This window comes from Camarhynchus parvulus, chromosome 10 (genome assembly GCF_901933205.1).
Source record: "Camarhynchus parvulus chromosome 10, STF_HiC, whole genome shotgun sequence".
Lineage (NCBI taxonomy): Eukaryota > Metazoa > Chordata > Aves > Passeriformes > Thraupidae > Camarhynchus > Camarhynchus parvulus.
This window is the reverse complement of record NC_044580.1, coordinates 7,495,010-7,521,174: the sequence shown is the minus strand read 5'-3', so window position 1 is coordinate 7,521,174 and position 26,165 is coordinate 7,495,010. Positions and strand designations below refer to the sequence as shown.

The window sequence follows — 26,165 nt, the reverse complement described above, 5'->3', positions numbered from 1 at the left end:
GGGCGGCGCCCGCAGCACCCTGGCGAGCGTAGTCCGCGCCCCGCCGCGGCCCGGCGGCCGCAGCGCCCAGAGCGGCCCGGGCACCGCAGCGTCCAGAGCGGCACCGCAGCGCCCGGCCCGCCCCGCGGCCCGCCCCGGGCACCGCCATGGCAACGCCGCGCCGCCGAGCGCGGGCCCCGCGGCCCCGGCGCCGTTTGTACCGGGCGGGGGCTGCTGGAGGCCCCTTCAGCGCGGGGAGCGTTGTGCCGGGGTGAGCACGGGAGAGCCGGGCTCAGGGACAGGCAGCTCTGAGGAGACGCGCTCCGGTACATGCCAGGAACGCCTGTACTAAGGGAAAGGATAAACAGACAACCGGCACCCACACCCCCCGCCCCCCAAAACCAACCAAACGAACACCCCAGAACATGCCGCCCCCCTACCCCCGAAGAAAAAAAACAAACGAGAAAACAACAACAAAAAAAACCACCAAAACCCAAAGGCACTGTATATGGACAATAAATCTGTGATTCTTCTAGCCTCAGGTGGAATAACTGATAAATGGGAATTAACTAATTTGGAAAGTCTCAAAGCACAGGCCCTGCTACTTCAGGAGAAACTGTCCCAAGAGCCACTCAGACTTGGGATAAGGCAGCTCTTAACTCCCCATCCACCTTCCTAGAGCACATCTCACCAACAGGCACTGTACAAACAGAGCAGATCATCCAAAATCCCAGAGGTTTAGACCCCAACACTGCTCTGATACTGGAACAAAAAATAAATGGGAGATTGACAACAACAGGTCTCATTAATAAAGGCAATGTCTTACTCGAGTTTTATCTAAGACAGCAACTTCAGTGTCAGCTTCATTTCTTACATGACTGAGAGACAGAAAAAAGCTTTCACTGCCCCTCAAGAGCAGCAGGTTGTAACTGGCTTGCTCAGCAGCACTAAGGGAGGTACCTCACTGAGAGAAGATTTATGGCAGGCTCATCAACACAGCACTACAGCACTTTCCATAAACAGACCAAAAAGTATTTGTCATGTGATAACTCAGTCCCTACAGGGGAAAAAATAAAAATAAAAATAAACATAAAATACACATAAAAATAAAAGTACTTGCATGTGAACATGAGTGAGGAAGCATAGTCACTTGGAAATTTCTCTAGGGCTCTATTTTTCATATTTCTGTATCTATTAAAAAAGGTCAGAAGTAAATCATATTACCCACAGTCTCCCTCTATTCTTACTCTCATTCATATTTTTATTATCCATACTATTTCTGCTACACATATTAAGATATTTTCTATGGTCAAGATTATCACTAATGCAGAAATTTACATCAATCTCAAATTTTACTCTCTTCCATAGTCATTACGAGTCAAATTACCACTGTCCACAGTTTACTAAATAAGGTCAAAATGTTAAGTTCCTCACTCTCCACCATGCATGTATTTCAATACACATCTTGAGCAATGTTTGCTCTGACCAAAAACAGTTGACAAATTTCAAATGCTTTGCCCTGTTAGCTGAAGGGCTGACTAAGATGATCTTTCTCCTGTTGTTCTCCTGTCTCTTCTCCTTAGCCCTCACTTCCCCTCAGTAATTACAAAAAGAAAACAGCAATATCTGTAAGTATAGCTCAAACAGCAATATCTGTAAGTATAGCATTACAGTCAATAGAGGCACTCAAACTGCTGTACTGCCCTCCTTCCAGCTGGTATAAAAAGTGTTTTCAGCCCCTTGCAGTGCAATGCAGCAATTTTCTGTACCAGACATTTCTGACTCACCTCAGCACTCCTCTCAAGGCTCTAAGTAAAACGGCTGGAAACAATGCCTGCCACCTTCTCCCTGATACAAAACTGTAAAATTTGCACACAATAATATATATCTGCATGATAAACACTTTATTATAAAGACAGAAATCAGTCATAAAGGGTATTCAGGAAAGAGACTAATGCAGAAAATTCAGAAGTCTGCTAAAACTGCTACTGAAAGAAGTGTAGTTGAAATGGCCCCAGTTTGGAAAGAGCACTTAACAAAAAGGAACCGCTTCAAGTCCAGGGTTTCAAATTGTCAGAGTAATACAGAATGCTAATAAAAAGCAAAAATACAACAACTTCATATCAAAATTATATAAAATGTATCTAATAATGTTTAATATACTATATTACCAATAATATATCCTATCTTTTACCAATTTTGTAAGTGTTCCAAGTGAAGCAGAAAAATGTCTAGGTAACGCACTGAAGAGAAATAAGATTCCTTCTGATGTCCTCAAAGGCATCAAAGTTTCTTTTTTATACTTTTTTAATTAAGAACTTTGCATTGTTCCTTGAATTAGTTGTCGAATTTTCTCAGCATCTTTTTCTATAATTTTATTTTTAGGATCAATCTTGAGAGCTGCTTCATAATCCTGGAGGCCTAATATAGACACATTAATAAGAATATCAATCAATAATGCAAGAGCATCCTCTTTAGCAACTAACTGGAAATAACTACTCCCCAGTCATATGCATAAAGCATTGATCCTGAGGTTTGTACTTCAGTAAGATGGCATCAGAATGACATTAGTTTAGCTTCCATCAGTAAATAAACTTATATTTTGTTTATCTTATTTTACAAAATAATTGTAGTGGAAACACTCTACCACATAAATATTTTCAGGTTTTGAAACATGAAAATAGACCCTCTTCATTCATGTACATATACACCTATATATGTGTGTGTGTACATGAAGGGACTGTTCAAAAGTGCTCTGCAGAAGAGAGGAAATGATCCTGTGTGAAAATATGAACAAAAAAGACATGAAGTGTGGAAACTAGAGCTTGTGGGGAAAAAAACAAATCCTGAGTACAGGAAGTAAAATCTTGCCTACATTATTCTTTTTTATAAGGTTTCAAAGTGCAAATGAAGCTGCAAGGGAATAACCAAGTGATGCCTAAGTAGAAAAAGGTAAACAATGGCCAAAGCTTCAACACCTTCATTTTGAATATTTTCAATTTCTATTATCAGCTTTCACTTGTAAATTTGCTTTACAAAACTGATGTGATACTCTTGAGGAACTGAATAGGGACACTGTAAATTCAGTTATTTTCACACAAATCACATGTACTTGATGTAGCATTTTACTCATTAATATGGGCTTCCTACCTCATTTTACAAAGATGTTACTAAGCACTTCACAAGTACTTTAGAAATATTTCAGGTTACTTTAATATCTTCAGTGGAAAAACTCCTTAATTAGGAATGCATGCATGACTTGCATGTCCCTATAAATTCCTGTGCATGTTTCCATAAAACTGAGGCCTCACCTTCAGTGTACAATTCCAGCTGACAAAATGCTGTTCCACGTCTCACATGGGCTTTCACTCGAGCGTTCGCATTATCAGGAACAGGTGGTGTCAACAGTTCCAGAGCCTTCACAAATGACAATACCCACAGTATTTTTAAGTAGGTTTTCCATAATTTGGGTTTTTTTTCTAACTTTCAAACACTTCTTTCTCCTAATTACTATTATTATACATTAACATAATAACTATTCAAACTGAAATAGTAAATACCTATACAATTTTAACTATAAATGGCTTGTGACTGTAGTCATTAAGATCTGTATCCAACTACAGTTACATTGCCATGGCTAAAAACTGACAAATGCCATGTTAAATGTTTATTGAAGCCAAATAATGTGTTCTGATTTCATACATCATATAACCTATCATGCTATCAAAAGAAAAAGAAAAACATAGCATTAAAAAAGCACATGTGTTTTAGTAGTAGTTACTAGAAAAAGTAAGACCAAAAACCCCCAAGTTTCAAGACTCAAGTACTTATTAGTTCAAAAAGTAATAATTCTTGGAAAATTTTTCCCACATTATTCAGGTGTCATTTGAGATCATTCCTCTTGTGGCACAAATAACAGCTGCTAACACATCAGGACAATACAGCCCTCCTTTAAAAATGTTTGGTTTGTTGGAAGTTTTTTAAGGTATCCTGCTCATCACTACCACTTTTTTTTTCCTTCCAACCAAATGAAGCACACCACAACATAATAGAAAATGTATGAGTATACTTGATTTTGTTTTTCTCTGCTCCAAATCGTGGGCTTTTTCAAGTGTACATATTGCTACAATATTTTATCTGTAAAGAAACATATTGGCCAATATATGGTCATTTGTCACAAATGTGTGGAAGCCTGGTTTTAGGGTTTATTTTATTGTTGTTTTGTTTTAAATTTCTGAAAGTTCATTCATCGCTATCAAATTTTAATATTTCACCATGGCTTCATTATATCAATTTTGAATTTTAAAACTTTGAATTGCACTAATATTTATTTACAGATCTGCTTAAAACAGAACCATCACAGTAACAAAACAAAAGATTTTTTGTTTTGTTCAGCCTGAGCTCCTGGATTTTATACCTTGGAGGAATCTTCGATAGCTTTGTGCAAATTTCTCAGTTTCAGGTGGCAAGCAGCACGGTTCAGGTACAGCAGGGGGAGTTTATTGTTCAGCCTCACTGCAAGGTTATAGGCGTTGACAGCCCCAAGGTAGTCTCCCATTGCAAACATTTTGCTAAGTGTTAAAAAAGTGAAACATGCAATTTAAAGAAGGGGATAAATACAAAATAAACACCTACTTATTGTTAACTCATTTTCAAAGATTTGAGATTTTAGCATCTTCTCCTTTGAAATGCCCCTTTATAGCCTTTTCTGAATACAACATAGCTGAAGTTCAGTGCACCTTGCTGCTGACAATATAGCTTAGAGATACACAACAAAAATAGGCACTGCTTACAAGCAATGAAGGATTGTAAGAGTGGACACATTTATGTAGACACAGGACTCATTTTTAAAGCTTTATATATCTGATTATGATTTCCTAATCAAAGCTTTCTCTATAACACAGCTATATAAATAAACCAATATTTGTATAAAGTCCCTAAAATTTATTTTACACAGATGTTTAATGTCTCATTTAAAAAGTACAAATGAAATTAAATCCACTTCCATATAATAATGCACTGCCTCAATTTTCTTCAAAGAAGAAAATACATAATATGTTTACAATGATTTTGTTCATCATGAGCTTCAACAATTGCATCTCATTCAGATGCAATCAGATTCTATCCCTAGAATCCTATCAGATTCTAACCCCTTAAGCTGTCAATAAAATCTCTAGTACGACTACCATGACTACTCTAGACATTCACCAACTCTGTCTAGAATAAATAGAATATGCCAAAACTGAACAGTAGACAAACACCATAAAACTAATTCATTTTTAATGCATCTTCAAGTGGAATGTAACTTACTTCCCTTTGTCCTTTAACCAATCTGGATTCTTCTCCTCTTCTTTTAAATCTTCCAGCTCAGATAAATCAGAATTTATTATTCTTCGAGCTTCTGCTTGTTTATGTAGCCACTGTAAATATAAAATGTGCTAGTATTATTTCTGAAACAAAAATTCAAATCTAGAAAATGATTTTATTTTCATCTCTTCACTCATACTTATCAAAAGAATTCTATTGACCACATATTTCAGACACAGGAAAATATTTGATAGTGTCCAATATGAAAAACTTCAAAGTTTCCCCAAGTATTTTACCACCATGAGAAGTCAGATTACCACATCTCTAATACATTTTTGTTTACTTGTCTGTTTTGATCTTCCAAAATCACTTGGTGTTCATTGAATTGAGCTCAAAAGAGCTGTGAGCTTCTTTTAAGACAGAACTGAAAGAATCTTAAATATAAGAGTTAGGACACTTCAAATTTTGTACTTCAAGGAATTAAATTAATATCACTGCCTTTTCTCCCCCTCCCAAACAAGGAACATGTTATTTATTAATCTGCATGACATGGTGAAAAGAATTTTTGTATAAAATTGGTTTTTTATCTCTTAATTTAAATAAGACTGCCTTCCTTGGAAGATGAGGATATTGCACAGGTAACATTCCTTAGCACAGACACTATTTTTGTATTGACTGAATACACAATAATTAATTCCCCACCTTACCTCCTCCTCCTCTGCAACACGAGATTCTCGCAGAGCTGTGGGAAAAACTCGTGGTGTAAAGTTGACTTTAATTGTAGCAGCAGCTCGGGGAGCTGGTAACTGTTCTTCCTTTAAATCCTGTGAAAATATACTACAGGAGCCATGACCTATGGAAAGAGTTAGAGCACTGGAAATGAAAACTTAAGCAAGATATTCTTCTGTTTTTTACTAATGTCCAAAGTACACCTGCCTTAGAAATGTGGCACCCTAGAATTAAACTTCTAATTGCTTGAGAAAAGCTTAGACTTCTTCTTCTGAAGGGAAGGTTCAAACAATTTTTCTTCCTAATGTAGCAAGTAAATAAATGGAATTATACAGCATTGTCACAAATGAACTTAAACTCCTCTTACACCTCTCTCTGTTGTTTGTATGATGCTGTGACAGGGCAAAAACAAGAGCTAAAGCTAACCCATCAAATCAAACAAACAATTAAATGTCTTCTGCTGGTTTAGTTCCCTGAATTGGCTCTCCATGGATCCAAGACACAGGACAGAGAGCACAAACAGAGACTGAATATTCCATGAAATCCAACAGTTGGATAACTTTGGGTAACAGAAACCCCACCACCAAGAAGTCTGCATTACATTGCCAGAAAGGCTTTCTGATTTACTTTTCTAAAGCTAAGAACAAAACCCACCCTTGTATTTCCAAAGACTTCAACAAGAGCTAAGAACTCATGTGATTTAGCTCAATAAATTGCCTGAAAATAATTTTAAAATAACTGTGAGCTAAAAGAACTGGTTCAGTATGGTGGAGACAAAGTGATAAATTAGAAACATCTGGGAATAAAGTTATACCCACACTTTAAAGAATTACAAAGGACAGTTCAATTATACAACCTCTTGTGGATTTGAGTCTTGTCTTAGTACTTCCTTCATTAGGAATCCGAGTTTTGTTCATTTTTTCATTTTTTCTCTCTTTTAATGGCTCTTTTTCTTGATGTAATTCCTCTTTTGCTTGTATGCTTTTGTATTTATCACCATCTTTTTGTTGTTTTTTCCATAACTCCAACTCTTTAGTGACCTTCTGCCGCTCCTTTTCTTTTAGATCTTCAATTCTTTTTCTTTCTGCTTCCTCTAGCTATTTGAACAAAAAAAACCCTATGAGATACATAACATCTGATAATACTGACCTGACTAGGTTAAAGTTACCATTATTTTCCCAGTTCCATATCCCAACATAGAGTAACCAATAATGTGACCATACTAGCAGAGTTAATTAAGATGCTTGAAAATGCCTGAGAGTAAAGATTTCTGATCAGCTTTAAAGATCTAATCTTTAAAGTATTTCACTAACAACCCTAAGGTGCAATCCAGAAACATTCAGAAATAAGTTTTAAACAGTGAAAATCCTAGCCATGTTCCAATGTAGATCTCTGGAAAATACAGAAATGAAAAATATATGTGATTATCCAAATATACTCTTTCTTATTTCTCCTCTTCTCTTTGAGATTATTACATATTTAGAAGAGGTACAATGTTGCTACTAAAAAAATCACTAACTGTAGTTCTATTTGGTCAATATTGCATATGTAATCTTAAAATTTCATAAATTTTATTGCATGCTCAAAAAAAAAAAAATCCTTGGAACACAAGTGAAGGGACCAGACTTTTTAATATACATAAAAATGGTAAGAACATATCTTAAAATACACATAAAAAGCAGAATAACAAAGACACAAACACACAAAAGACAAAAAAAAAAGCAAGTCTGATATAAAATAAACAAAGAATAAGTGAGAATTTTTGAAATCAGTATTTTTTCACAGTGCTAAAGGACTAAACACCTGCAAAGGCCACAAAAGACTACAGTTTTGCCATATGACTGTAGTCTCCTTTGAACAGACATAAATCTGAACTTGTCACCAAAAACTTTCACTAGTATTACTCACAGAACGTGGCAACTTGTAAGCACTTTGTCAGTAACATTTTTATATTTGGTAATAAATAGGTTTAAATGCAAAGAAATAATAATAAGGTTCACCACCACTACAACAAAAATTGGAACTTTTCATATTTTTTAACATACATTTAACAAAGCATCTGCCAGATTAGTTGGTAGCTGTTTACATGAATGTCTTGCAGAGCTTCATCCAAACCTACCTTCATTGTGGCCTCCAAAGCATATTTTTTGTTTTCCTGTTTTGTAATTTTTTTTGCTTCTGTCTCTTCTTTTGCCTTTTCTTGGGCTTTTAGAACAGCATTCTCTCTCAGATGTTGTAGTTTCTCCTTGTCAGCTTAAAAAAATAAACTATCTTAGTCATTGAGGCCTGATGTTCTATTAAGTATATAACATGTTAATGAAAACATGATTTCTTCTGCTACTTTGGCAAAATACAACATGATTACAATTTGACAAACTAGTGTCTAACAAGCCCATCTCTAAAACAGAAAAATTAAGATTTGCCTAAACACAAAATGTAAATTTTACAAGAAATATTGTACTATTTCATACACGTTAGAACTAGAAGATATTCTAACTAGTAGATATTCTTTGTTCTCACATACTTTCATTTTTAATAATGAACAAGGCTGAACTGAGCAGATATCTACTAGCAGAAGTTTCTCAGTATGGTTTCCATACACAGAATCTAGTTTTCTGAGTAGAAAACTTACCATTTGCTAGAGTTAGGGAATCCCACATGGCCGGTTCTTTTTTATACAAAGTGAAGAAAATGTTTCCATTTCCAATCTTTGCTGTGCTGTTTGTGTCATCAATAGGAGCATATAAAACGGCTTCAAACAAAAAGGGAGGGATGCTTACCTACAAAAAGAATTTGTGCTAATATTTACTATTTTAAATTAACTCTCACATATTCAAAGCAGAGCACAAGCATACAGTAAACCTCAAGAAACAGACAGAATTGACTAATTTGCTTTGTATTCACTGTGGAGGTTTGTAGAAGTCCAGAGAAGGTGCTTCCTTCCCATTAAGGGTGGGTCGTCACAAGGTAAAGATTTAAAAATCTGTTCTTCAGCACTGCAACAGAAGCCATGGATTTCAAATTTAGGATTATCCACAGTATAAGCAAATGTATAAATTCAGTCCATGAATGAGAGAGAGTAAAGGCAGTGGCACCTGTTGAGTGGGAAGAGCATTAGTAGGGAATGAGCAGTGCTGAAGCCATGATCTGCCGCAGGACGGGTGTTTAACAGCCCGCAGCAGACAGAGGGAGATGATAAGAGATAAAGGGTTCTGAATTTGAAGGGTTGCCATGGTGCACGGCACGCCGAGCAGGGCTCCGGAGTCGCCCCGCGGCCGGGCGCGGCAGGAGGCCCGTGAGGCGAGCGGCTCCCACCTTCAGGTACTGCTCGCTGCAGAAGATGTTGGCGGCGGTGGCCCGGGCGCCGCGCAAGGGCAGCGAGAGGTACACGGCGGTGAGGCTCTGGCGCCAGCTGCGCTCCCGCAGCCACACCGGCATCGCCGCGGCCGGAGCAGCTCCGGGCCGCTCCCGGCCCCAGCCCCGCGGCGCACGCCGGGAGCTGTAGTCCCTGGGGGCCTGAGGGCCGCGGGCGCGGCTGCGGTACCGGCGCTCGCAGCTCGGCAGTGCAGGGAGGAACGCAGCTCGTGTCATCCACGAACATTTCTAGAAAGAGACAAACTGCTGACAAAAACTATCAAACGTTAGTTTTAATCAAAAAACCATCTGGTCCAGCCTCCCTGCTCAAGTAGGGTCACCCCAGAGCACATAGCACAGGATTGTGTCCAGATAGTTCTGAAATATCTCCAGCGAGGAAGACTCCACAGCTCTCTGAGCAGCCTGTACCCACAGAGTTCTCCCTCAGCTCTGGCAGAACTTCCTGAGCATCATTTTCTGCCTGTTGCCTCTTGTTGAATTGCTCAGAACCGCTGAGAAGAGCCTGGCTCCCTGCCCTGGCACCTCCCTTCAGACATTTATACCCATTGCTGAGGCCCCCTCCCAACCACCTCTCCTGGAGGCTACCCGGGCCCAGCTCCCTCAGCCCGTCCTTGTAAGAGAGATTCTCCAGACCCTCGAAAGAACTCGGTAGCTCTGTGCTGGACCTGCTCCAGGATCTCCATGTCTCCAGTAGTGAGGAGCCAAGAACTGCCCACAACATTTCAAGAGTGGCCTCCCCACGGCTCAGCAGAGGGCAGGATCACCTTCCCTGACCTACTCTGGCAATGCTGACACTGAAACTTCCACATGTCCCCTAAAAATAACTGGGTCATACAGGCAGCCCCACGCTATTGCTGAGCAATATTGTCTGCTGCACTGTCTCTGCCAAAAACTCAGGAGGTAATTTGCACATTACCACTCCACATTTCTCAAACAAACTGTAACACTGTATCTGCCAAAATAAAGTCTAGTATATTGAAAACAACTGCTTCTGGAGAATACAGCCTGAAGATGAGCCAAACACAGCTGGATAAAAATTCAGGTATGATTAAGTTCCTCAAAAGTATACAATTACCTAGAAATATTAGGAAAAATCCAGAAACAAAAAGTCTAGTTTTCCGGCTTTCTTTTAAAATAAGACCAAGAGTAGTGGAGTTTAACATGGTTCACAATAGCTAGTATTTCTAATGTGTATCACTGAAGATTTAATTTTTATGTTAAGATTTAATCTTTATGTTCTATTACATGTAATACACAGCAATATTAAAATAGTAGAGGTTACTTAGAAGTACTGTTTATATATAAAAGTAGGTATTGCAGAGATTTATAACTTTTTTAGAGCAAGAAATCCATCATAACTCATATGACTTCTGGGTTATTCTCCACCCTCACTCACCCTCACATCAATATCATCTGGAAGAATCCTTGCATGGACTGGAATCTGATAATTGAATAAAATTCCTCTTTCCAAGAACATTCAAAGTACATAGCAGCAGCAGCTAGAATCTGTTGAGTTTGCTGGGGTCCCCAGGATGAGGTGAGAGATGAGGAATCTGAGTCCATGTTCTCAGAAGGATGATTTATTATTTTATGTACTTATATTAAAAGAATGCTATACTAAAACTCTACTAAACAAAGAGAAAGGATACAGACAAAAGGCTTAACAAGAATGAGGAGGAAAACCTCATGAGTGACTCCTCAGAGTCCAACACAGCTGATGGTGATTGGTCATTAAGTAAAAACAATTCACATGAAACCAATCAAACATGTGCCTGTTGGTAAACAATCTCCAGCCACATTCCAAAGCAGCAAAACAGCGAGAAGTAAATGAGATAATATTGTTTTTTCTCTGAGGCTTCTCATCTTCCCAGGAGAAGAAATCCTGGCAAAGGGATTTTTCAGAAAATATGACTGAGACAAGAATAGTTATAATGTAGTAACTCAAAATCTCCTACCACTCCAACTGTAGTCATCCAGAAAGTCAGAGGTTTTGAGTGCAGGTCTTCTGCCTTGGTCACCCAGGTGTCATTTTTAGTTTAATCACAGAGAATATACTGAAATGAAGCAGCTTATTATTTATTCCTGCTAGAAGAACTATATTATGCATACATGCTTTACAAGACACAGTTATGGTTACCAGTATTTAGTCTTCTCAAATTACACAAAAGAGCTCCCATACATCAACCAAAATGTCTATTTACTTAAAACCTAGATCTGTAAAGCAAGGCTTGTAGGAGAAACAGTAAACATCACTAACATGGTTTTATGTCAAAGTAGCAGATTTAGCAGCTAAAGAACACAAAAGGGATTCAGCAAGGTCTTGGATCAACCTTAAAGGTTTTGAATTGATGTGTATGTGCAGAACCACCACCTCTGTCCCACCCACTCCACAGCCTTACCTGGACAAGCTGCTGTGCTCTCACTGTGGCACACTTGTAAAATAAACAAGAGACACCCAGGCAGCATGGTTCTTCTGCTGGCATTAACTTTATCAGTCAAAAGTCTGCAGTGAAAAGTTTGCAGTGAAAGAAGATAAATTTTTCCATTGAAAAGCTGATTCCTAAATTCCCATCTCCTGTGCCATGAAGGATGCAGATTTATGTTCCGGACAAACCTTAATAATATTATTAATATTCTGCACCTTCCAGCTGCCTATACATACATATATCTTTTCTGGGTTTTTTTCACTTCTAATGGCTTCAGAAGTTTTCATATATGGGAGAAAAAAATTCCTTTAGATAGTTTACATTTTCTTACCTTTAACTATTAACCTTTTTTTCTCACATCCTTTCTAAATTCTCTCTCATTTCTCTCATTCCTCCATATTTTTAACAGAAAGCAGAAACATTTTATGACACTTTATTCCAACAAACTGTTTTGCATGTGTAGCTTGGGACCTATATCAGTTACTTTTAAAAATTATTGGTAAAGCAGTGAGTTAGTATGTGTTAGTTCTGGCATTTTAACTAACAGGAAGAGCTTAATAATAATTTTATAAACTGGAATAAATGATTCTTTGCATAATCACTTTCCAAGTGCAGAAAGTCATTTAAAAAAATCTATTTGGACAAATGATGCTTGAGCCTTCCTTCCCATCCTGTGAGTAAAGAATGGGGCTGAAGGCACAAGATCTTTTCCCATCTGATTTAAGTCACTGCAGATGAACACCTTTACAGAGCAGTGGAGCTCTCCAAGAGAGGCAGGAGCTGTATTTTCTGACCCATATGACCTCATGCTGCTTCTTGCAGGATTACACCTAATCCAAATGCCTTCCCACAGGCAGAATATGAGAAGCATCCATCTAGGCATTACATCATCTTCAGAAAGTCCACAGGCAACTTCCCCACAAAAATTATCTTTATTTTAAAAGAAATTGAAACTAGACAACAGAAAGCAACAAAGTTACATACAGTGCTGGACAAAGCCTACCATATACATTTTCCAAGAACACTTGAATCAGATTCTGATATATGTTCTTCTAAAAGGTAAAAATATCACATCATTATTAACAAAAAAAATTAAATGTCAACAATCTTAATCAGCTTAGATTTTGCATTGTTTGGATGGCAGTAGATTGGTAACTTGCCTTTTTCTACTCACTTTTAACTCTAAAAGGAGAAGGTGGACAAAGAATTCCAACTCAGAAGGCCCTAAAGACCACAGTGCCTGCTCTAAAGGGCCACAAACACAAGCTTGGAGGAAAGACCAAGTTTTGAATAAAAATCCCTAACAACTTTGTATAATTTCACATTTCAGAAAGAAAAGAAACTATCAAGAAAGAAAAACAAAAAGAAAAAATAATATATTAAGAGCTTGCCCTCCTTAAGTTATAAGGAAGCTCAGATTTAAACCATTCTGTAGAGGAAAAGATGAGACAACTCTCATAACTCCAATCCCAAAACATCTCCAGTACAGCAATTCCTGAAATACAGTGCACAAATCTCCAAGGAAAAAGGTGGGGTTGGATCAAAAAATTACTTTGAGAAGGTTTCTTTGAACATGAAAAGGAAAATTATGTATGGTAAACAATGCAGAAATAGTTATTCCCCATGGTGCTGGGATAAGCCATTTCTAAACCAGGAGACAAAGGGTGACACTGAAAACTTTATGCTAGAGGCAGCACCTTTGAGGGCCTGAACACCACTCAGAACTAATTACCCCAGAACTGGTGACACACAGCACTAGGCCACTAAAGGGACCTTTCTTTTCTTCTATATAAAGCAGAAGTTATCACTTCCACATAAAGAAGTGAATGTGTATAACTCAAGATGTAGTGTAGGATATTTATATTGCCTTAAAGAGTTCCGCTAAGTACACTTAGTTTCCAATTTTAGGGAAGAGTCTATTCTAATATAGAAAGCTTCTGCCAAAACTTAGCAACTGCAGAATAACTTTAAAATACATCCAGTTCTACATCCTCCTGCATATATCTAATCACATCCAATAGACAAAAAAATTATATGCCTTCTAAACTAACAAAAAATTATATGTTTTGTGAAATAAGTAAAGAGTGTTAGAATAGAATTTTCACACACAAGAGCTGATTACCAAATGTTCACCCATTTATCAGTGATAATATTAAGAAATTCATATTAAGTAATGGCAACAAGATGATAATGCATATCAGTGCTGTGTGTTCTGGAAGGTACTCAGTTTTAATTATTAACTGCTACCATCTATCATACCTCATTCTATGCAAGACACCTCACCAGCTACCAATCCATAAACAATAATGTTTCACATACTTCATAGAGTAGCTTAAAACACATCATGGTATGAAATAATTTGTATTACATAGTAATTTAATCCCTGGCCACAGGGTTAATGTTGGACAAAGTCTGGAAACTTTTCCAATTTGAATTACGTACATTAACTTTGTCACACACCACAGCACTAATGCATGTATTACATCAGACATGCTCTAATTTAAAATCAAAACAAAAAAGTTGTTGCAAAAATACATGTCACCAATGTGGAACACATTCAAGATTGTATAAAAAGTACTGAACTGATATCCCAAAACAGGTATATTTAAGCAGTACATAAGGAAAGATTAGTTTTAATATGAAACAGTCATTTAAGTCACATACAACATGGTAAGAAGCATGACTTTCTTTTTTTAAAAATGTTACACCAATACTTTTACTGACAGGCAATGCTTATTTATAAAATGAGAGGGATATATTTAATGCAGATGTGTTACTGTATTAAGTTGGAATAAAGACAAATGTTAAAAAGGTGCTACATTTTAACACCACTGATTTTGTAAAAATCTCAAACCATATAAGCATTTCACTTGCAAATATCACAGGCCCCAAACTGCAAACACTTTAAAACATTCTTGACTGTGTGCATGCAGTCTCACTGACTTCATTAATTGTCACATGCTTGAAATTAAGCCTGAAAAATGTGATTACAAAACCGGTTCTTAAATTAAAAACTTCAGAGGTCACAAAGTATAATCTTCTTTGAGCAGCCCCCAAAATAATAGTTTTTTTTTAAGTAGAGCAAACTTCATTACTTTTCTCTAGCTTCTTTCATCTGAACATCTCAAATAAAATCTAGGCCTCTAAACAACCTTTGGAAGTAAGCATCAGTCCCATCTTCTTTTAGAAGAGACAAGCACAAACCTGCTAGTTTCAAGTTGTAGAAGGAATGAGTAAAACAGGAAGAAACAGGATTTTTGCTACCTGCCCTCTAGTCTGTATCCAGCCCTGTCACGTGTTTTCTCATTTAAAACTGGTCACTAGCAAAAAAGTATTAAGGACAGCACAATCCAATTTATACCTGTCTATTTCAGCCTGAGGGGGGAAAAAATCTGGGAGCAATATAAGGCTGCATTTCTGATCACGACCAGAAACCATGTAAAAGGACACAGGCATTTCCCACAAAAATGTTAAGGTTTGCAAGATTTACAAAATCTTTGCAATATTTTTGGTGTGCAGCACCAGTACAATCTAAATCACCAGTAATGAAAGAAGCACATGAGAGTTCAATACAAATTGTTTCATGTATTACAAAAACCTCACCTATTCTAGCCAACCCTCCCACCCTCCCTCCCACCCATCATTCTAGAACTAACTTCTAATGCTAATCAGCTGACATTTTCCTAGTACCTCACTAATTAAACATGATTGCTGTTTCTCCTGTGCATACTTGAACTACTACTTAGTCAACACATGCAGAGAAAACCAAAATATAACTGCTCTCTAGATAAAGAGTTCAAGTATGCCAAGAACATATCAGTAGGGCAAGCATATTGGCTAGATGACTTCTGGAGATCCTTGTCAGTCCTATCTCTAAGAATACTGTCCTAACAAGTGTGGAGTTGGTTGTCCATTTGTTTTTATTTCATATCATTGACATTTGCTAATGCCTTGAACTTACAAGTTAATAAATGAGGAAAATTTACTGGGTTACAAACCCAATATAATACCATTTAGAAAAAAATCTAAAATAAATTGTTAGAATAAGTTTCATAAATACACAATTTAAGGCCTTATAAAATGATATTCCAGATGATTTTAAGTATTTAAGAACACTATGTTTAAATACTAATGTCCTGATAGCTAATCTAGAAAATAGTTGCCTAACTTCATGTTGGGTTGAGGAAAAGATTAAGAAATACATGGCTATTTTAAATACAATGTCTGCTCCAAATGTCAAAACATGAATTAGACTTCTGAGAAGAAATGAGCCAAAATCTTCTCACAAGAGGCAGGGGGTGTGGGAGTGGGAAAGGTAATAATATCATCATTGGAGCTTTGGTTGAATTTTCACTGAGCAAAATTCTGATTTCACTTACATTACTGTAGGTGTGAACCAGCTCCATTATGTTCACAGTGCTAATTGTTGCAGAGATTAAACTGATTCCTAGAGGAACAAATCCATCTAAACAAGGTTTGGTTTAATTGCTACTTCAGGTAGCAAAAGCAAATTCAAACAGTCTGTCAGTCATTAGGAGCACTACTGAAGAATAAATCTCTTTAACAGAGGTTGTTGCTTGTTTGGTTTTTTCTTGGTGGTTTTAAAATCACACCTCTAACAAAACAAGATTAAGTCTAGTTAATGTACTAAATTAAAGCAACTACTGATGAAAACAGCAGCTCTGGATCTATCTTACACTTTACATCTCCATACAGGAAAATTCTCAAGATATAAAATATGTCACTTACACTCTAGATATGATTTTCTTTTTCCTGATGAGAGGAACACAAAAAAAACAAAACAAAACAAAAAAAGGACCAAAAAACAAAAACCCACAACCCAACCAAAACAAAACAAAACAAAAAACCAAACAAAACCACCCCAACAAAAAAACAGCGGGGTAATACTGCACTTATACAGCAAAACTTTTCACTTTTAAAATAAAACAAGTTGTGTAGATCTGCACAGGATCTTCCAGGAATGTACACAGTAGAGCCCATTTAAAATCAAACAAAATGGTGAACTATCAAACAGGCCTTACTTTCACTCATTAGCATGGCTTACCATGAAAACTACCTCTTTATTAGATGACTGAATTCTCTATAAACTCCTATATCACTCATCATCACAGACCTGAAAAATTTATCACATTAAGGAACATGACTAGTACCTGTGAGCTTGACATATGATGTAATTGCTGTTTAAAGACTGTTTCCAGCACAGTGGTACATATTCCAAGCAGAATCTGTTATCACAGTGCCTCCTTTTATTAATTCCAAACAATATTTCTCTCAAAATAAACTTTTTCAGTTGCATGTGCAACTTCATCACACTGCTAAGGCTGAACCGTTCAAGGCTAGATGCTTCCTGACATTCAAAAAAGAAGGGGAGTTATTTTTGAGATCAAGAATAAGATCAAATTACCCTTATTAAAATAGAATTTCTTAGCATCACACATGAAGCTCTAGTGCCATTCATACTTGTCAGTAGGATATCAGGTTTAGCAAAGGAGCTAAACTTCTGATAACTTAGTTCTGATGTGAGCTAAACTCACCTGATATGACAGCTGTATTTTCTTTCTTCACCTTAGATTTCCTACCTCCTCACTGCAAGACTGGCTGAGGCAGTGTAGGGAATTTAGATTTAAGACTTTGCTAGCCAAATTATCAAGCAATTCAGAGAGCACACTCCATTGCCTTGCCCCCTCCTTCATGCCAAGTGGACTGTGTAAGCTCAGGGTGACTGAGCAGGCTGGAGCTCACAGCCCTAGGAGCTGGGCAGGATTTTCTGTGCACTACTTCATCCCCAATTCTCAGGCAGCACTGAGGCAGGAGACTGGAACCATCAGGGAGAAAGAATGAGAGAGAGGTGCATGACTGCACAACCATGACAGAGCAAAGACTGCATCCCAAGATATGTCCTCAAGACAGATGAATTAAGGTTACATGTGCAACCCTACTTCTGGCATTCTCTAGATTTAAAGGAGTGGACTTCATAAACTCGATGTGTTCTTCTTCCAATTTAATGTTATTTCACAACAATTTCCACATAATGCAAGGCCTAGCAAGAGCCTTCAGCATGTAATTGCTGAGAAGTCAAGAGATTATTGCCTTTTCAAGGAAACAGAAATGTGTAATAGTTAGAGGGTTTCATTGTGTTACTAAGCATGAATTCATGATTTTTGAATAGCACATTAATGCTTTACTTCAAAAATAGGAAAAAGCACATACAAAATTCTCTGTATTTACCCTAAAATAACAACTATTAGTACTGCACATTCCTCCATGTCATCTCTACTATATTCAAAGAAAGGCTAGCAAGAACATCAATAACAGACATTCACGCCAAAAGAAAAAAACAAAGTAATGAGTACTTGCAAATATAGTACCATTAAAACCAAGCAATAAATGCTAGTGTTAGTTAACACATGAATATACACTAGCAAATTAGGGCTATTCATACAGGCACATTTTTTCCTTCAATAATATTGTCAATGCTCATCCTACTTCCGATCAATTGTCAGTTACAGTTTAATCAGAAACAAAAAATATTCCATCCTGTAAAACATTTGCACACATAAAACTAAGAGTACAAAAGCTGAGATGGAAGTTTATGAATGAATACAGATTAGGGGGAAAAAAGATGACAGCAATCAAACACAACTGATTGTCTGCAGAAAGTGAAGTACCCAATTTGTAACCGAATTTTCATAGCAAGTACTTGCTCCACTAGCAGCCATTCAGGCTGTCAGCCCTCTGTGTTCAGTGCAGGTGGCCCTGCAGTGTCTCTGGTGCGCATTAACTGCACATCCTTGTCAGCCATGCAAGTGTCACAGCCCCACACTGCCGATGCCTCAGCCGTGAGGAGCCCATAGGCTGACTCTGTCATGCCTGTACAGATCCGGTGGAACCATTTCTGACAAGAGGCTTCACACAGGATGGCATCCTGGTCATCATTGACTTCATGTGTACAAATTCCACACGGGTACACGGGTTCAGAGGACGAGTGTCCGTGACGACTGGGATGGAGGGGTGTTTTGCTGCTCTTTTCAGAGTTGCATCCTTCAGCAGTACCTCGAGGCTGGCGGGACTTGCTCTGAGTCCCATTTGAGTGGCCAGCATTGGTGTTCTCAGCACTGTTAGAATGGCTGTTATCCTGATTTACCACATTGTTTCGAGTAACGTTTTTCAGGTCACTGTTACCTTGACTCACAACATCCTCTGTCCTGTGATGATGCTGATGAGCAGCAGGGTTCTGGCTGGAAGCTTTGCTTGCACCTTGACTAAAGTCTTGCTTTTGTGCTGATGATTTTGTCTGGTTGTACGTGTTTGGTGGAGGAACAAAAGAATGGTTTGACTCTAGCTGTGAATTTGGAAAATTTGGATTGTTTCCAGGACCAAAGTTAGTTGGCACATCAGGGTGAGGTATCTGACCAGAATGGCCAAAGTTCTCCCCAGGATTTGGTCTGAAATGCTGAGCAGACATATTGACATTTTGACTTATCTGACCACTGCCATAAGGTGGTTGATTCCCAAAACCTGGATTATCATGAGGACCAAAGCTGAAAGAGTGGGGTCGACTAAAACCCATGCCAACAGGGTTTTGAGGAAGAGGATGTGGCTGGTTTCTGAGGGAGTAAGAACCACCGTATGGTGAGGACACTCTGGGCAGCATGTGAGGTGGCATTCTGAAAGTGTTGTAACCTCCAAAGCCAGGATAACCAGGATTACTAAAATATGGATTTCCTGAAGGAAGTGGTTTATAAGACACAGTATTATAGTTGTCATCAAATGGATTTGCAGCTACAAGGTGGTCAGAGCTTGGGTTCGGTGGTGGAGCATATTCAGATGGAGGAGGAAATGATGACCCCTACAAATATTTTAAATACAACACTTGAATTAGTTTTAGTATTTCCCTGCAAGACAGACCATCCACAAAGGCTCTGGATTAGCAATACAACTGCTGAAAGAACTGTTCAGCTGTTGTGTAAAATTCACCCGCTGCACCCTGCCAGGCTGTCTGAAATTTCAGAGGCAGGAGAGGAGCTTGAGCTCCAGATAATGTGGTGATTTATAGTAGTTTCAGAATTTTAAAAAGTTTGCAGTTGAAAATACTACTTGATATGTGACTTATATTTCATAATCTTTTACCAAAGACAAGCAACAATACAGAAATCCAACTGTCACAAACACATACACAAAGTATTTCCAAATGTTGAAGAGCAGATTTGAAGCATTTCCCTAACTTGATTTTGGGTTCATGTTACTGAATATACATCTCATAAGACACCCCACTTCCATGAGGATATACAAACCTAATGGTACTATAACCCTAAAAAAGGCATTTAGAATGTAGGAGTCAGCAGACTGGTATTTTCTATAGTCTGTGGAATATTCTATGCTGTACATTTCTATACCAAACAGCATTCAGGGATTGTGGACAGTCTGCAAAGCATAGTCAGTAGGTATGAAACACGAGGATTATGCTCTGGTTACAGAGCATAATCAAGTGTTTAATGGAGCCCAGAGTCTGTTTAAATGTCAGCAGTGCAGTCATACAATTGAAATTCATTCTAGACTAGCCTGTAGGGAACACCTGCTGGGTTCACCCTCACACTAACTGTGCTCACAGGAAGCACTTCCTCCTAAGTACTAATGAACTAAGACTGAAAATTTTTTTAAAAAAAATGCTGCATTGCAAATTTTAACCCGGTCAGAAGGAACACAAGCTAATCTGCATGTCCTCTAGAGTTATTACCATTCCAGAACACAAGGAAACGCCACCAAAAAAGAGGTGTGAAGCCTTGTAAAGTAACGGAATATTTCTCAGAGCAAGTTTCAGCATGACTTCTTTAAAACAAAACAAAAATGAAGAAAACAGATACACATCTCAATGGACTCTGCATAGGCCTAGCAAAGTGATTGTTTTACCTACATAAATAAAGGTATTTCCACTGGGCAGTACCAAATTAACAGATACTCTCACTCAAAGCTGAATGAATACACAAAGGAAAACTCGGCGCTATAGATACCCAGTTGCTTCAGATATGTTGTATTGAGGCTTTCTTTTCTGGAAAGAACAACTGCATAGAAATGTCACATTGCAAGGATTCACTGGAAAGGAGCTCTGCCTGACTTAGCTTTTGCTTGGACATCACCCAGGGAGTATGCCAAGAGCTTGGTCAAAGCATTAACAAACTGTACTGATTCATTAGCCCAAAAACCTATGCATACAGAAATGAAAGTAAGGTAAGAAGTAGTCTCATGGCAACTACTCATGCTGTACAGATTTCTACCAATGGCTACAAAGTCATTAAAAAAAGTCTGCCTCAGAATCAAATCCCTATGGGAAAAATCCAAGTTGTTGCAGTCTCACTGTGCTCCTCTCTTTATATATTTTTGGTAACTTACAGGGATTAAAATAACTTCAGCGCAAATACTAGTATTCAGGAAGATTTCAACTTCAAAGTAAAACTGAAATACTTGGTATGTAGCTGCTATTTGTGACAAGAAATTGATATGCTGAACAATGAGAGCTACTCATACCAGCAAACAACATTTGAATACACTGTTTATTAAGAATTTAAAAGAAGCAAAGGGAATTTACCTGTGTATTCGCTTTGCGCTTTTTCTTATCAGGGCTCCCAAGCTGAACTCCTGGTCCTCCTAACCCATCCAATCCACTGTCACCACCTACAAGATATCAATCAGTGCAATAGTACATTAATTTTATTGCAGACTGTACTGTAAGTTTGCCTTTAACTACCATAGCCTCAGATATCTGTTACAAATACTGAATTTGCATTGACCCTGGTGCCTTGTGTTGCAAGTGCTAAAGGAGCACGCATCTGGAGGTAAGCTAACATCCCTCCTACACCTGTCTGCTACCACTTTCTTGTCCCATTCATGCTCATTCTTATTGAAATAGACATTTCCATTTATTTTATTTTTATCTGTCCCTTGATTTTTAACATCTCCACATCACCAGTTAGAAGTATTTCTTGTTTGCATAAATCATAAAACTTTCAAAAGAACTGCAAAAAGCCATGTCTAAGACTCACCTCTTAGCTCGCATAGACACTGCATCAGTGTAGCAACATACAACAAATTGTTACAATCCACCATGAAGGAAAAGAAAAGCAAACAGTAGTAGATCCATGAACAAAAACCATTGAAAACTTGCCGTGTTGTTTAGACTAATCTCCGGTGCATCAAATATAAATTTCACTAAATGCAAGACTTGATCAAACAAAAAGACACCTGCCAATAATCAGTGAACCAGCTCACCTCTGCAGAAACCTTATAAAATAACTGAGCAAGGCTATCCTGGCACAAAAAAGTAAGGGATGTTCATTTCACTGGTTGCTCAATCAGACTTCACTCTGAGCAATACAAAGAGATATCTGTACTTCCCCTGGGATTCTCCACCTTTCACAACAGTGGGACAAGCTCTCAAATTTGTATAAATCGTGGCTTCCATTTTAAAACCCTAGTTAGACCATAAGTGAGAAATAAATCTAGCAATCTCATTATTATCCCAGTCAGTCTGTCTTCACAGGCTCAAGTGAAATTGCCACAATATGGGAATGCAAAGAAAACCCTGAGCTGAAGTATGAGAAACATTTTTGGGTGATACCAGAGCAACACATGTTAAAGTACTAACATCATTATATTAAGAAACTATATTAATTCTTTTTTTTTTCCCAGGCCCATTAGAATAATAGCTTATTTGCTCTTTTATATATAGTAACAGCACAGAACAGTAAGCAGGCAATCCAACCTAAAAATTTTACTGTTGTTTGTTTAAAATTGATATTCAGAATATGAGTCAAACTTTATCAAGATGCAAGCATCCAGCTGAACACACAGGTCTTCATTACCAAAGACAACCTGGAGATAACTATGAATTATCAACAGTATTATGCAAAGCAGCACAATGTATGACATTACACTGCTCTGTTAGACAAGCGTTCCCAGCAGACAGGTAAACCAGCTTTAGGAATATTCAGCAACATAACACAAAATCTCTTCTCACAGGGAAGCAGCAGTCCTATTGTACACAGACCAAAGTATCCAAGTTATTTGAAATACTCCTGATCAAGGAGGCCTGACAAGTTTTCACTCCTAGCACTTCTCCCAGGCCTCCTTTTTTTTGATGTTTCAGGGAATTTACCAGTCCTACTTCAAATAAGAATCCAGTTCTGCCTCTGCTTTAGTAAGTTCCTTTTGGCCCTAGCTGTCCCTGTTAAAATTTGATTTTATTTTTCATTACACATAAAGAAGATACATGGACATCCCAGATCAACACCTATCAAATTTTAAGTCTGAATTTCAAAGATAAGGGCATAACGTCACAATCAAGGTCTCAAAATAAATTCAGGTTTGCACACAGCATATTGTGGTCTAAGGTACAATCGGAGAAACTAGGGATTACTCTTTAAAAAGAGACCTTTTTGCCTTGATTTAGAAATAAAATCCTGCACATACTAAGTGTGCTATGAAGCATTGCCACTACATTACCTGTAGATACTAAATGACTACAGCATAAGGTTTTACATAAAGAATTATGGCAAATTTTCCCTAAATTTCAACTGTATAAATCTTCTTCTTTATAATCTATTTTCTCAAAACTGTTCCTGTATTTTCTATCAGCTTCTTCTCCAGTATTTCTATAAGCTTATACTAAATTTAGTGTAAGATTGCACTGTGAACACTAATTCTCACAACTGCATAAATGACACTCCTTTTCACATCCCTGTACTCTTAAAAAATAATTGACATTAACTACTGATAGCAAAATATTCCAAATATCCAGATTTCTTTTAATAAATTCAACAATAGCGGCATAGACATCAGTAAATTTGTGATCAAGTAGAATACTTAGGGTCATACACAAGTGCTGGTTTAGAGTAGCTGAAGTTAAAACTTTATAAAACTACATATAAATTCCCTCTCTGGGACATCATTCTTCAAAAGCATCAGCATATGAACATGAGAATTCCAGTGACAAGTTCCATCAATTTCTACCTGAATTACTTTCATCAGCACAGCCATTCACATGCCTTGGTTTACAGAAGGGAGTAGTGTGTCTGGAAAGGCACAAAGCCTTTGTATTTTCACTTCTCACTGTGTGAGGCCAATGATTTAATTCAGCCCTAAGAATTTATATTTTCCCTGTGGGTTCTATAATGATTTAATTTATACATGAAAGGAAACAGAATGTTAGTCCTAGCATACCTCCAAAAAAAGAGTGAATAAGGCTCATTTTCATGAAGCCAAAATAAACTTTCCACAAAGTCACTTTTGGTACCTACCACACAAACTTTCATTAAAGGAGTACCAAGCATTTTGGAATGCTGAACTAATGAAAAATTATTCATTGTCCAAGACTAGTTTTTTGGGCAAAAATACAATCCTTTTGACTCGGACATCACCTATGTCATGGATCTAAAGATACAAATACATATCTGATAACTATTCCCCTATTAAACTACAGATAAAATTAATTTCAGCCATTCACACTTGGGCAAAGGAGAAGAGATAAGCCTCATATTCTCTTTTATTCCGTACGTACCCAAGATGTACATTTTCAGTGTTAGTTAGGAGAACTGCAAGTTGTAGTTTGGTTTACACGTTAAGGGATTTTTACTTTGCATGTAATTTATGCCATACTTAACATACTGCAAATACAATATGGAATATTTATATATTCACTGACAAATCTCAGTCTAGGTTTTTAGTACTTTATCTCAGTAAGAACATTTTCCCAAGAAACATAAATGGCTGAATAAACTTTTCATTATAGACAGAAAACTAAAAATAGTCTAATTTCAACCAAATTTGGTGAGCCTGTTCTGTGGCCCTGAGACTGTAAACAGTTTTGATAATAAGCTGTAATCAGGTGGAAGTCGGTGGGTAACTCCAGCATGTGAAACCATATATGCTTAAATATTTGCAGAATCGGGGCTTGAGAGTGGAGGAGTCTAATGAATCCCAGTCTCCTTTGTAACACTGCTGTGTGTCTTCATTCTCTCATTTTCAAGCTCGCAATCCAGCTGTTACTATAGCAGTTTTAGAAAAGCAAACTGTAAATCAATGACAATATGCACCGCGGAATCCACACCTTTTCCCATTTATCCAACCAGAAAAAAAGCTTAAAACACCAAGAACAATAGAATTCCAGGGGCAAAACAGGAGGCAAGAAAGCAAGAAGCACTAAATTGCAAATTTTGTAATTTTGCCATGATTTTCACCCAACTCATTCACCCATCCTACTGTCTTTGATTATTTCATTCAGAGAGGCATTTCTGTGTCTAAGGACTATAAGGACACAACAATCGCTACGCAGGCTGATGTGCCACTGCCATTAAAGTCAGCTGCACTGCCGAAGTCGGAGGAGATCCTGCATTTCTGCCCATCTCCCTACTCCTTTGAAAGAAACGCATAGCTCAAACCTCACCAGAGCCATACACCAGTGCTATAAGTAAAGAATAATATTTCGTTTTTTTTATTTTTTCATTTCCCGAAAAGGGAAAGACAAAACCCCAACTAGACTCAAGCACAGGAGCCAGGACTGGGGGCAGAAGAGCGAACACTCAAGTGTAATTTATGGGCTCTGCATCAGCACGAACTCGGACATGTGGCACTGCCGCCGTATTCCCTTGCACCAGCAGTATGCTCGCTGCATACTAATGCGCTGCACATCTCCAGACACACAAGAAACAGGACCGCACGCCGCCCTCCCCCGCGGGGCACACCTGCGCGCACAGAGAGCCCCAGGGCTGCTTTTCAGGGCCCGCAGGCTGCGGGAGCCCGCGGGGCCCGGCCGGGCCCCACCGACCAAACTTCGAGCGGCCCCCGCACCGCCGGCCCCGCCGCAGCCGCAGGGAGGGACCGCGGCGGGGGCGGCCGGGCCCGCGCTGCGCGGCGAGGGGAGCCCGGCGGGCAGCGGCGGCGCGGGCGGTGCGCGCATCCCGCGGCTCCGCCAGCGCTCCGCACGGGAGCCAGGCCCCAGCGGCGGCCGCCCCCGGGCCCGGCCCAGCCCTCGCCGTACCTCGGGATCTCTTCAGCGCGATGGGGTCCTTCTCCTGTTCCGCTGACATTACAGACAGCAGCGCATGGCTCCCAGGGCGGCAAGAATCGGGGCTCTTTGATGCTGCCGCTGCCGCCGCCGCCGCCGGCCCGCACCCCCCGCCCCTCCGCCCCCGCCTCCTCCGCCGCCGCCCCCGCCCCGCCGCTGCCCCTCGCCGCCGCCGCCCCCGCCGCCGCCGCCCCAGCAGCGGAGCTGCGAGACTTTGCAAAGTTTGGGCGCGGGAGGGCTCCGCTACAGCCCGCGGCGGGGGCCAGGCC

The 26,165-nt window shown here is 38.8% G+C and overlaps 2 protein-coding genes across 2 annotated transcripts; both read right to left on the bottom strand.

Annotated features, from left to right (window-relative positions):
- Positions 1 to 1,810: 1,810 nt before the first annotated feature.
- On the bottom strand, positions 1,811 to 10,213 carry DNAAF4 (dynein axonemal assembly factor 4). The gene is made up of 9 exons (XM_030955333.1): positions 9,331 to 10,213; positions 8,648 to 8,795; positions 8,131 to 8,268; positions 6,872 to 7,108; positions 5,994 to 6,139; positions 5,290 to 5,399; positions 4,397 to 4,550; positions 3,291 to 3,396; positions 1,811 to 2,400 (listed from the first exon to the last, which is right to left on the bottom strand). Exons 1-9 carry the CDS (start codon positions 9,604 to 9,606, stop codon positions 2,291 to 2,293), a joined length of 1,425 nt encoding a protein of 474 aa, XP_030811193.1. The 5' UTR covers positions 9,607 to 10,213; the 3' UTR covers positions 1,811 to 2,290.
- A 7,608-nt stretch (positions 10,214 to 17,821) lies between these two features.
- On the bottom strand, positions 17,822 to 26,007 carry PYGO1 (pygopus family PHD finger 1). Its single transcript, XM_030955383.1, has 3 exons — positions 25,870 to 26,007; positions 21,424 to 21,509; positions 17,822 to 19,686 (listed from the first exon to the last, which is right to left on the bottom strand). The coding sequence occupies exons 1-3, from the start codon at positions 25,916 to 25,918 to the stop codon at positions 18,565 to 18,567; spliced, it is 1,257 nt and encodes a 418-aa protein (XP_030811243.1). The 5' UTR covers positions 25,919 to 26,007; the 3' UTR covers positions 17,822 to 18,564.
- Positions 26,008 to 26,165: the final 158 nt, after the last annotated feature.